At 40.9% G+C, this 13243-nt stretch overlaps 1 protein-coding gene across 1 annotated transcript in view; it reads right to left on the bottom strand.

The window, feature by feature from the left end:
• Window positions 1-9419, bottom strand: part of MCM10 (minichromosome maintenance 10 replication initiation factor) — an 87103-nt gene extending 77684 nt beyond the window's left edge. The window contains exons 1-2 of the mRNA XM_078786520.1: window positions 9186-9419; window positions 2742-2780 (exon numbers count right to left, since the gene is read on the bottom strand). Coding sequence (XP_078642646.1) covers window positions 2742-2766 — 25 coding nt within the window. The 5' untranslated portion in view covers window positions 2767-2780; window positions 9186-9419. The remainder of the gene's footprint in view (window positions 1-2741; window positions 2781-9185) is intronic.
• Window positions 9420-13243: the final 3824 nt, after the last annotated feature.

The raw sequence follows: 13243 nt of genomic DNA on the forward strand, positions 1-13243 counted from the left end.
ATATTCTTGAGCATCTGCAGTCACTGGAGCTAGAATTTCATAAGTATTTTCCTGATTTAGACGACAATGAGGCAAAAATTGTGAGGAATCATTTTTCCGTCAACCTTTGCGTGGAGAGCATGCCGGAGGCAATGCAAGATGAATTCCTGGATCTCCGAAACGATTCATTTGCCAAAGACACATTTGAAGAGAAGAGCTTGACGGAGTTTTGGGTGGGAATGGGTCGTTACCCTAATATCAGTCAGATAGATATCTGGGTGCTACTGCCATTCTCGTCTACCTATCTCTGCGAAGCGGGGTTTTCCACGCTGTTGAATATCAAATCGAAACAGCGTAATCGGCTCCACGTAGAAGATGACCTCCGCTGTGCCCTGACTGTGACTCAACCACGGATACCCCAATTTGTGGCTAAAATGCAATTTCAGCCATCCCACTGAGTTTTTAATTCACTTTTACGGCGCATGCACCACGTCCCTAGTTTTGATTACCTGAGTTGTTGTCGAATTGAGTTTCTTTTTGTGAGATTATAACACACTGCGTTAAATACAGACACAACAGAGGTTTTTAGTTTTCACATATTCTTGACTTGGAACCTTTTCATACTGTTTTCTTGTGTGACAGTTCTATTTTATGCTGTCCATAGTGTTACTACTGATAATATTAAAATCTCATATCAAACATGCATCATTCGAGCGACGTTGCTTTGTTTGCTTCTTCCAAAAACGATGTAGTTGGGAGCCAGTAAGGAACAGAAAAAAAACTATGGAAACAAGCATTCTGAGTATTGCGCTGCAATACATGTCCCCTACCGGCAGTCTGTCGTCCGGAAAACTGTTGGGGAAATTACCAAAGGGTTATTTACCCACAGGTTCTGAATCGTTCCCAATCGCTAATTACCTCAGGACGGGCTCACCTGTGATTCGCACTCGGGACTTCGATTTATACACCTTGCAGACAGGTCAGCAGAAGCACGAGAAAATAAGTTGTTGATAAAGAACCTTTCGAGTCGCTAAATATCAGTAATTTATTATATTTTCCGGTTCACGATCAATGATCGATGTGTATATATAAATGTTGCTCGGCTTGGCTCCGCCCCTCCCCTCCCCAAAAGCGCGTGTTGTCGCGCTTTTGACGTTCGCGAGACGAGGCTGGGGGCACGCGGTGCGGCTTGAGGAGAACTCTCGAATAAACAAGAGATATCCATTTAAAAAAATATTTTCGTTTAATTAACGATATCTGCCAAACCATGTGCCCTATCGCAAATTCCAAAAGGACATTTTAGTGCTGAACAGATCGGTGAAGTTTCCCCACGATTGGATCAAAAATAACGGAGGAGCTCGGTTTTAAAGGTTCATGCTTAAAAACGTCATAACTGAATTCATGTGATGCATGACGTCATGCTCGGTGACTTTTTTGCTCGTCATGGGTATGCGATTCTGCCTGCAAAGTTTGGCCTCGATCTGTTCCGCCGTTGCAGAGAAAAAGGGGTTTTCGTGTTTCACGAAAAACAATATGGCGGCCGAACCACGTGACCTGTGACGTCATAACTACCATTAAAATATTCTACAGACCGAGTCCCCCTTACGGTGAAAATTTGATCTCAATCGGTCCAATTATTGCAGAGAAAATGGTTTTTAAAGGAAATTAAAACTTAAAATTAAGTTGTTAAGGATCATCAGAATTATCAGAATTCCCAAAGTTCAAAGTGCCATAACTTTGTCAAAGATGATCGAAACGTCGTGAAGTTCGAACTTGATCTGTAACTTATCATGAGGAAACCATGTGCCAAGTTTGAAATCATTAGCATTAAGCGTTTAGAAAAAAAAGTCTGGAAAACTGCTCTTTGCGTGACGGACTGACGGACTGACGGACTGACAGACGGAGGGACGGCGTGCAAACCTATAGTCCCCTCCGGTGTACACCGGTAGGAGACTAATAAATGTTCATGTTGGCTACTTGGAATGCCTCATTTTCTGTGTAATAATTTACCAATTCTCATACAAACAAAATAGCCCATTAAAGGAAAAAACACCTCTCAGAATGCACCGCAGAGCAACTAGAAATCAAAAAAATTTCTGGGGGTCATGCCCCCAGACCCTACTAGCCTGCTTACACGCGCTCCGCCGCTCGACCCTCGCGAAAGGGAGGGGGTGCTGGGGATGGGCTGTGGGAGCCAAGGGGCCATAACACAAAAAAGGTTGGGAACCCCTGGTCTAACAAAAAAAAATGAATGAATGAATGAATGATCGTTTTAAGGCCATTTTCCCCGCTAGAGCGGGGGTTCGCCTTGCGGGCCCCATGACAATCATGGTTCCCTGTTTGAGGCAATGTTTTATGGCCGGATGCCCTTACTGACACCAACCCTTGGTCACGCTCTTACGATGCGCAGGGATTCTAAATCAGGGTACACACCGTGATCATTCATCCCAGCAAGCTGGTACTCAATTTGCCGACCTCGGAAGGATGACAGGCTGAATCAACCCCCCTGGCATTAATTCAGCGATCGACCAGGATTTGAACCCAGGATCCTAGGATCCCAAGCCAGCACCCTAACCGCTAAGCCAACCCTGGTCTAACACTTCAGTGGAAACAATATTGTAGAATAGGGAAAGTTGAGGTGTAAAATAAATGTCAGTAAACACAACTTTGATAAACAAGGAAGAGATGGGAAAGTGTCATTTCTTCAATAATCACATATTGGATTTGGGTCTTTGGGAGATTTGTGTCAACAAAAGACTTACATATAGTTGGACCTGTGTCAGCCATGGCTTGTTTGGTTTCTGCAAAGAAAGAAAAAATAGATTATGGTTAATTACTGCTGACCATGCCCAATAATCAACATACAGTCGTGGCCAAAAATATTGGCACCCTTGCACCTTTTTCAAATAACTCAAAATTTTCTCGACAAAAATAAGTTGAAATTGAAAAATTATTTGGTCTCCACAAATCGTTATTTCACTGTTAATATTACAGAACCTTTGTTTTCGATTCAGAACTTAATATATCCTTTTAAATCAGAAAATAAAAAGAAATGGCATCGACAAAATTATTGACAACGTAGACTTAATATTTGGTACCACAGCCTTTGGACAAAATAACTGCAGTCAAGCGCCTCCTATAGCCATGAACAAGCTTCCTACATCTCTCTACTGGCAGTTTGACCCACTCTTGTGCAAACTGCTCCAGTTCTCCCAGATTTGAAGGGTGCCTTTTCCCAACTGCTGCTTTCAGATCTCCCCACAGGTGTTCAATGGGATTTAGATCTAGACTCATTGCTGGGCACTTCAGAACAGTCCAGCGTTTTGTCTTGAACCATTCCTGGGTGCTTTATGAAGTGTGTTTGGGGTCATTGTTCTGTGCAAGGCCCATGACCTTTGACGGAGACCCAGCTTTCTGACACTGGGTTGAACATTGCACTCCAAAATGCCTTGGTTATCTCCTGATTTCATGATGCCATGCACACATTCAAGGCACCCAGTGTCAGAGGCAGCACAGCAACCCCAAAACATCACTGAACCTCCTCCATGTTTGACTGTAAGGACGGTGTTCTTTTCTTTGAAGGCTTCATTTTGTTTCTGTAAACATAGAGATGATGTGCGTTACCAAAAGGTTCTAATTTCGTCTCATCTTTCCACCGGACATTCTCCCAGAAGGATTTTGGCTTGTTCAGGTGTGTTTTGGAAAACTCCATTCCAAATGGCTTTCTTATGTCTCTCTCTGCCAGCAGTGGGGTCCTGCTGGGTTTCCTACCATTTCCTACCATTTTCCCCTTTCATCGAGTTGGTTACGGATGGTGCGAGTTGAAACCGTCGTATCTTATGTCTGTAGGTCAGCTTGAATCTGTTTGGCAGTTGATCAAGGTGCTTTCTCTACCATCCGAACAATCTTTCGCTGCAATCTTCGATCAAGTCTTCTCTTGCGGCCACATCCAGGGAGGTTGGCTAGTGCCATGGGCCTTAAACCTCCTGATAACATTGCGTATGGTAGACACAGGAACATCAAGGTCTCTGGAGATGGACTTGTAGCCTTGAGATTGTCCATGTTTGGCTACAATCGTGTGTCTGATCTCCTCAGCCTCAGGCAATTCTCTGGTATTCTTTCTTTTCTCCATACTCATTGCGGTACATACAGTGACACAAAACAGCAGAATGACTCCTTTTGTCCATTCAAACTGGTTGAATGAGTGAACCACAGGTGAGTTCAATTCAAAAGTAAAGGAGAATCACCTGCTTGAAATCAAATTATTTCCAACAACTTCTAAAAGGTGCCAATATATAATATTGTCCCGGCCAGTTTAGGATTTCTGTGTGGAATAAGCTAAGATTTAGGAATTTTTTCAGCTTTTTTTGTTTTGTTCCATTGCAAACCAAAGAAATACACCTGTTGATACTAAAATATTTTTTATTTCAACAATTTTCTGGAAGAAATTGTGCATTATTTGAAAAAAGTGCAAGGGTGCAAATATTTTTGGCCACGACTGTAAGTGGTCACAAGTCAGCACAAAACAATCATCCCTATTTATAGGTACGTGACAGTCAACGTAAATTACACGCACCCACTTTGGCCCTTATCAATGATCCGGCTTCGGAGATACTGCCAACGCCATTGTTCGCTTTGAGCCCCCCCCTAAGCTTGCGATAATGGCGCAATCAGGGAGGGGGGGGGGGGGGGAACAACTATCGATTATGTAGAGGACATTTACCCCTTCAACTTCGTTATAAAGAAATTTCTGCGTGATATCAGAAAGTCCACCTTAATTTACCCGAAGGTAAGTTGTTGTTTTAAAACTTATATAAGTTGAAATTTATATATTTTTCCACATGTCTGCCTAATCTGGTGGTAATTGATCGATTCGCATGTATTCTTTTATGTTCTGCAAAATGGAAAGTTGCAGCCGGTAATGAAAAGAACAAATCACATCAGGTAATCGCACAGCTGATGAATTTGGAATTGCACCCTGTATTACATGGTACAATCTGCCTCCTAAAAACTCCATAATAATTGCTTCTTTTTTTTTTCCTTAAGTATGGCATTAGAATGGAAGTTTTTAAAGTTTTAATTGTTATTCATTGGTATTTTATTAAAATGAAGCATTTATAACGTGGATGAATGAGGATTATATTTGCTTGTTTTATCTACTCGATCATTGCAAGCTCTTACATGATGATCAACAACAACAACAACAACAACAACAACAACATGTATTTTAAGGCCATTTTCCCTGCTAGAGCGGGGGTTAGCCTTGCGGTCCCCATGACAATCTTCTCCATTTTGCCCTATTTTCTGCATCTCCCCTTGTTAACCCCCTTGCCCGCATTTCTTCTTCCACCACCTTTAGCCAAGTCTTTGTCGGTCTTCCCCGTCCTCTACTTCCTTCTACATTCATTTCCATCACTCTTCTCAACCAGTCACTTTCATCCTTCCTCAACACATGACCAAACCATCTCAACCTGTTCCTCTTCACAGCATCAATCACAGGCTCTATTCCCATCATCTTTCGCAATTCATCATTTGTCTTCCTCTCTCTCAACGATACTCCGCACATCCACCGAACCGAATTTCCACCCTTTCCAGCCTTCGTTGCTGCTCTGCGTTCATTACCCATGTCTCGCTCCCATAAATCATAACACTTCTCACACATGCAGCATACACCTTTCCCTTCAGCTTCAACGACACTCCCCTCGTCATCAGCACGCCACTCAGTTCCCGAAACTTCTTCCATGCACATCTCACTCGAGCAACCGTTGCCGAGTCTGATCCACCTTCTCCATTCAGCATGTCTCCGAGGTAGCAAAATGTTTTCACACCTTCCAGCTTCACGCCGTCTCCAAGATCCAACTCAACATTTCCTCCATCTGCAGCTCCCTCTGTGCACACCTTACATTTGAATGTGGCTGCCACACTGGTAAATGAAAATTTATTTTACATGATCAAACTTAGTAATTAAATATGACAACTAGAACGGCACTCTGTAGAGCACAAACCTTCGCCAGGCTAAACAGTTTATGTTTTGTAACCCACTGATAGGCCGGATCTGGATTCGGACCTGAACCAAAACCTAATTGGCTTGTTCTTGTCGCCTAACTAACTCATCCTCCAAGTTTAGTCATAACTCATCCATAACTTTTTAAAATATCATGTTATATATCACTTTTCGCCTGATCTCTCAATGGTGAAGAATCACTTAAAAATTATACTAGCCGGATCCGGATCTTCACCGAAATTGAACCAGTTCTTCCTTGTCACACACCCAACCTCTCCACCAAGATTCATCCAAATCCATTTTTAACTTTTTGAGATATCCTGCTATATATCATTTTTGACCCTATCACTCAAAGGGGAAGAATCACTTGAAAAATTAAACAATTCTCGCATCCGAATCCAAATTCAGATCTTCACTAAAATCGAATCGATTAGTCCTTGTCACACACCCAATCTATCCACTAAGTTTCATCCAAATCCGTCCACAATTTTTTGAGATATCCTGCTGTATATAGTTTTTGGCCCTATCTCCCAATGGTGAGGAATCACTTTTAAAATTCTACTTGCCGGCTCCCTTTCCGCAAAAATTCGTCCAAATCCGTCCACAACTTTTTGAGATATCTTGTTCACAGACAGACAAACAGACAGGTGTGAAAACATAACCTCCATCCACCTTCGTTGGCACAGTTAGTAATTGGGTCACATATTAACTGGTCACATATTAACAGGTCACATATTAACAGGTCACATATTAACAGGTCACATATTAACAAATCACATATTAACATGTCACATATTTACAGGTCATATACTAACAGGTCACGTATTAACAGGTTATATATTAACAGGTCACATATTAACAGGTCTTTAACATATATTTACAGGTCACACAGTTAGCTGCTAGGCTAACCCCCGCTCTAGCAGGGAAAATGGCCTTAAAATGCATGTTGTTGTGTGTTGTTGTATTAACAGGTCATATACTAACAGGTCACATATTAACAGGTTATATATTAACAGGTCACATATTAACAGGTCACATATTAACAGGTCACATATTTACAGATCATATATTTACAGGTCATATATTAACATGTCACATATTAACAGGTCACATATTTACAGGTCACATTAACAGGTCACATTAACAGGTCACATTAACAGGTCACATTAACAAATCACATATTAACAGGTCACATATTTACAGGTCATATATTAACATGTCACATATTAATAGGTCACATATTTACAGGTCATATACTAACAGGTCACGTATTAACAGGTTATATATCAACAGGTCACATATCAACAGGTCACATCAACAGGTCACATATCAACAGGTCACATATCAACAGGTCACATATCAACAGGTCACATATCAACAGGTCACATATCAACAGGTCACATTAACAGGTCATATATTAACATGTCATGTATTAACAGGTCACGTATTAACAAGTCACGTATTTACAGGTCACGTATTTACAGGTCACGTATTTACAGGTCACGTATTAACAGGTCACGTATTAACAGGTCACGTATTAACAGGCAGGTCACGTATTAACAGGTCACGTATTAACATGTCACGTATTAACAGGTCACGTATTAACAGGTCACGTATTAACAGGTCATGTATTAACAGGTCACATATTAACAGGTCACATTAACAGGTCACATATTAACAGGTCATATATTAACAGGTCACATATTAACAGGTCACATATTAACAGGTCACATATTAACAGGTCACATATTAACAGGTCACATATTAACAGGTCACATATTAACAGGTCATATATTAACAGGTCATATACTAACAGGTCACATTAACAGGTCACATATTAACAGGTCACATATTAACAGGTCACATATTAACAGGTCACATATTAACAGGTCACATATTAACAGGTCATATACTAACAGGTCACGTATTAACATGTCACATATTAACAGGTCACATATTAACAGGTCACATATTAACAGGTCACATATTAACAGGTCACATATTAACAGGTCACATACTAACAGGTCACATACTAACAGGTCATATACTAACAGGTCACATATTAACAGGTCATATACTAACAGGTCATGTATTAACATGTCACGTATTAACAGGTCACATATTAACAGGTCACATATTAACAGGTCACATATTAACAGGTCACATATTAACAGGTCACATATTAACAGGTCATATACTAACAGGTCACATATTAACAGGTCACATATTAACAGGTCACATATTAACAGGTCACATATTAACAGGTCACATATTAACAGGTCACATATTAACAGGTCACATATTAACAGGTCACATATTAACAGGTCACATATTAACAGGTCATATATTAACAGGTCACATATTAACAGGTCACATATTAACAGGTCATATACTAACAGGTCACATATTAACAGGTCATATATTAACAGGTCACATTAACAGGTCATATATTAACAGGTCACATATTAACAGGTCATATATTAACAGGTCACATATTAACAGGTCACATATTAACAGGTCACATATTAACAGGTCATATATTAACAGGTCATATATTAACAGGTCATATATTAACAGGTCACATATTAACAGGTCACATATTAACAGGTCACATATTAACAGGTCACATATTAACAGGTCATATATTAACAGGTCATATACTAACAGGTCATATACTAACAGGTCATATACTAACAGGTCACATATTAACAGGTCATATATTAACAGGTCACATATTAACAGGTCATATATTAACAGGTCATATATTAACAGGTCATATATTAACAGGTCACATATTAACAGGTCACATATTAACAGGTCATATATTAACAGGTCATATATTAACAGAAAACAAACCACAGGCTAAGTCATGATAAAGAGCACAGAGAGTGCAGGGCATGACATGTCGTGTGATGTTTTGAGGCTTCCACATCCATGCCACATAAATAAACAACACGTCCATGTCGTGCATTACATCATGATCACAGCATTAAGGAAACCACCATGGTGATGCATCTTTCTAACAAGAGGGCTTTGGCAGACCTCTTACCACCATCACAGGTAAACGATTGATGGGATACAGGTATCAAGTGGAATCATATGCAGTGCATGATGAATACGTTGAGAAATTAATTATTTAATCGACAGATTAAATAAATAAAGATATGTGCGATGACACGGTCCGAGTACACACAAGCTTCACCTGATGATGGAGACGATTTCAGGTCATTCGCCGTTAAGTTACGGGCGGACTTCAAGATGAATCAGTTCACAAACTGAAACAGTCATTTAAATGACACGCAAATGCGTACGTGATCTCACGTTTGAGTTTTGCCGCTTTTGGACAAAGGAAATAAAACTTCTGTCGTTAGTTGGAAGAAGCTTGAAAAGGCGCCACCACATCGACAAACGCACAACTGCTCGTGTTAAACTTGGCGGGTTTTTGGTGAATACATTGATATTGATGATGAATGCGGAGCGTTATTTTTTGTTAAAAGAAAGTTACATAAAGTTATCTCACGCATTATGACGGTTACTATAGTTTTATGGGCAAAATTATTCCAAATACACAGAATTCTGTTTAAAAAGGTAAGGAAGTTACAACATGAGCTAATCAATACACCCCCAAATTAATATCTTGAAATTATAGCATTCTGCTACGTACATTCCATATATTAACCATACATCTGTCGTATAAAACATTGGATTGATCGATACAAATAAAAACCAAAATAAAACCAAAAAAGACTGGATTACGAGGTAAGGGGTGTGTTCCATTACCAAGCAGCTTGTGGAGCGTGATTAAGTGATTCGTCACCATTTGAGTGACAGGGTAGGGCCAGAAAGAATATATAGCATGATCTATACATCAAAATAGCGGCAGCTTTCTGTCCATATGTTTCTCTTTTCACGCTTTGGTTGGACAACTGGCACTGGCCTGACTCCAGCACTCCACCCACTACGACGTCATTAGTAGGAAGGCTGACTACACCCACTACGACGTCATTAGTAGGACGGCTGACTCTACCCACCGGTATTTTGATTTTCAAGCAGTTCAAGCCGACCACATTGTCGAACTCGTCATATTTACAATCGCCATGCACTACCTTTACATTGCTAAAACGTAAACTTCCGGCAGCGTGCGAAGCAGCGCTTTGTATTTGTAATCTATACACCGCCCAAAAAACGGGAGGGTTCTCAGATTTCCGTGCGTTCCTGCCACTATATCAAATGTTGTGATCAAGTGATGACAAAACTAGGTGGGTGTGTCAGTTAGGTGACAAGAACGAAGCCCATTAGATTTTTGATCCAGATCCATCAGTGGCATACAAAAGGTAAACTGTTCAGCCTGGCGGAGGTGTGTGCCCTACCGAGTGCCGTTCTACTTAGTGATGGAACCACGGACGTATATAAAAAAAAACCTGGACCCGCAATGCGTCTATCCTCTTGGTAAGTGTGACGTAACGCGCCGCGTCATAATTCTGCTTCCGGGTCCAAACACAAAACCACTGGAACCAAACACCAGTTGGACTCAGTGAGAAAAGTGTCCGGTCATGCCGCAGTGTTGAGATCCTGAGTGTGTAAATAGATCAGAAAACCAACCAAGAACTGTCTTTCTACCGATTTCCTGCTAATGGAAAACAAAGGCTGAAGTGGCAACATACTACTACTACATACAACATACTACATACTACTACAACAAACTACATACTACAACATACCACTACTACTACAACATACTACATACAACTACTGCAACATACCACATACTACTACAACATACTACTACTACTACAACATACTAATACTACAACATGCTACTACTACTACAACATACTACTAATGCAACATACCACATACTACAACAACATACTACAACATATTAATACTATAACATACTACTACTGCAACATACCACATACTACTACAACATGCTACAACATACTACTACTACTACGACCACAACATACTACAACATACTAATACTACAACATACTAATACTACCACAACATACTAATACTACCACAACATACTTATACTACTACAACATACTGTTACTACTACAACATACTACTACTACTACTACTACTACTACTACTACTACTACTACTACTACTACTACAACATACTACATACTACTACAACATACTACTACTACAACAAACTACATACTACTACTACAACATACTACATACTACTACTACAACAAACTACATACTACAACATACTACTACGACTACAACATACTACATACAACTACTGCAACATACCACATACTACTACAACATACTACTACTACAACATACTAATACTACAACATGCTACTACTACTACAACATACTACTACTGCAACATACCACATACTACAACATACTAATACTACCACAACATACTTATACTACTACAACATACTATTACTACTACAACATACTACTACTACTACTACTACAACATACTACATACTACTACAACATACTACTACTACTGCAACATACTACAATACTACATACTACTACTACAACATACTACTACTACTACAACATACTACTACTACAACAAACTGCATACTACTACGACAACATACTACATACTACTACAACATACTACTACTACTGCAACATACTACATACTACTACTACAACATACTACATACTACTACTACAACAAACTGCATACAACTACTACAACATACTAATACTACCACAACATACTTATACTACTACAACATTCTACTACGACTACAACATACTACTACTACAACATACTACGACTACAACATACTACTACTACTACTACTACTACTACTACTACTACTACGACATACTACATACTACTATGACAACTTGGCACTACAACTACTACTACCACTACATACTACTACCACTTCATAATACCACAAAATACTACTACTACCTACATACATACTACCTACATGCATACTACCTACATGCATAATTCCTACATACTTACTACCTACATACATAATATCTACATACCACTAATACCACTGCATAATAGGGATTACATACTTGCTACACAATACTTACTACCTACATAGTCATACATACTACCTACATATACTACCTACATAAATACGACCGACATACATACTTCTTACATTCTTACTACCTACATTCTTACTACCTACATACATACTACCTACATACTACTACTACCACTACCTACATACATACTACCTCCATACTACTATGACCACGACATACATATGACATACATCCATACATATGTACCATGACATACATACTACCACGACATACATACTACCAACATACTGTTACAGACACGACTTTGATGTTAAAGTGGGCCGAGCGGAATGGCCGTCGTGTCCGCACAAATTACCCGACTATACTCGACGTTGACGAAGTCGCGCGATGCTGGCTCAATAAGAAAAAGAAGACACCCGGCTGGATTACAATAACACAATACGACACCAGGGGTTCAGTTCTCAAGACCTCCGGAGGAGGTTATATTAAGGCGGAAGGTTAGATTACAACTACAAGAGGGACAGCATAGAAAGACAAGCACTTAGACACAATCTTATATTATTCCCAACAGACGACAGATAAACGGGACAAAGCTGACTCACACGGGGATTGATGGAAAGGACAGGCGGGTAGCGATGGCTCCAGGTGCACCTGGGCTCAAAGGTCAGAATCGACTCGGTCCGGTCCAGAGATGCGGGGAGGTCGCAGCGCTCGGATGGCGTCTTGTCTGCTCAAGCTGGGGGCGCATCTGACTCAGCGCTCGCAGGTGGCTTTCCTTCTCCAAGCTGGGTGCGCATCTGACTCAGCGCTCGCAGGTGGCTTTCCTTCTCCAAGCTGGGTGCGCATCTGACTCAGCGCTCGCAGGTGGCTTTCCTTCTCCAAGCTGGGTGCGCATCTGACTCAGCGCTCGCAGGTGGCTTTCCTTCTCCAAGCTGGGTGCGCATCTCTCTCAGCGCTCGCAGGTGGCTTTCCTTCTCCAAGCTGGGTGCGCATCTCTCGTCGCATCCGGCGCGTGGCCGCGTATATCCGGCGGGGAGTGACACGCCCTCGGCTCGTTAGCTCCGCCTCGTGGAATCGGCACGTTGCTTCTCATTGGGTGCGTGCGGGGGGGTTTACCAGGCTCCGCCCTTGACGAGGAGCTGACAAGGAGCCCCTTCGTGGTAACCCCGTGGAGCGCATGGTCTGGAGCTAATCGAGCCGGTGTGAGGACGCATCCTCCCCCGCTCCGCCGCCATCTCCTCTGTTGTTGTTGTA

This window comes from Myxine glutinosa, chromosome 11 (genome assembly GCF_964187855.1).
Source record: "Myxine glutinosa chromosome 11, kmMyxGlut1.1, whole genome shotgun sequence".
NCBI lineage: Eukaryota > Metazoa > Chordata > Myxini > Myxiniformes > Myxinidae > Myxine > Myxine glutinosa.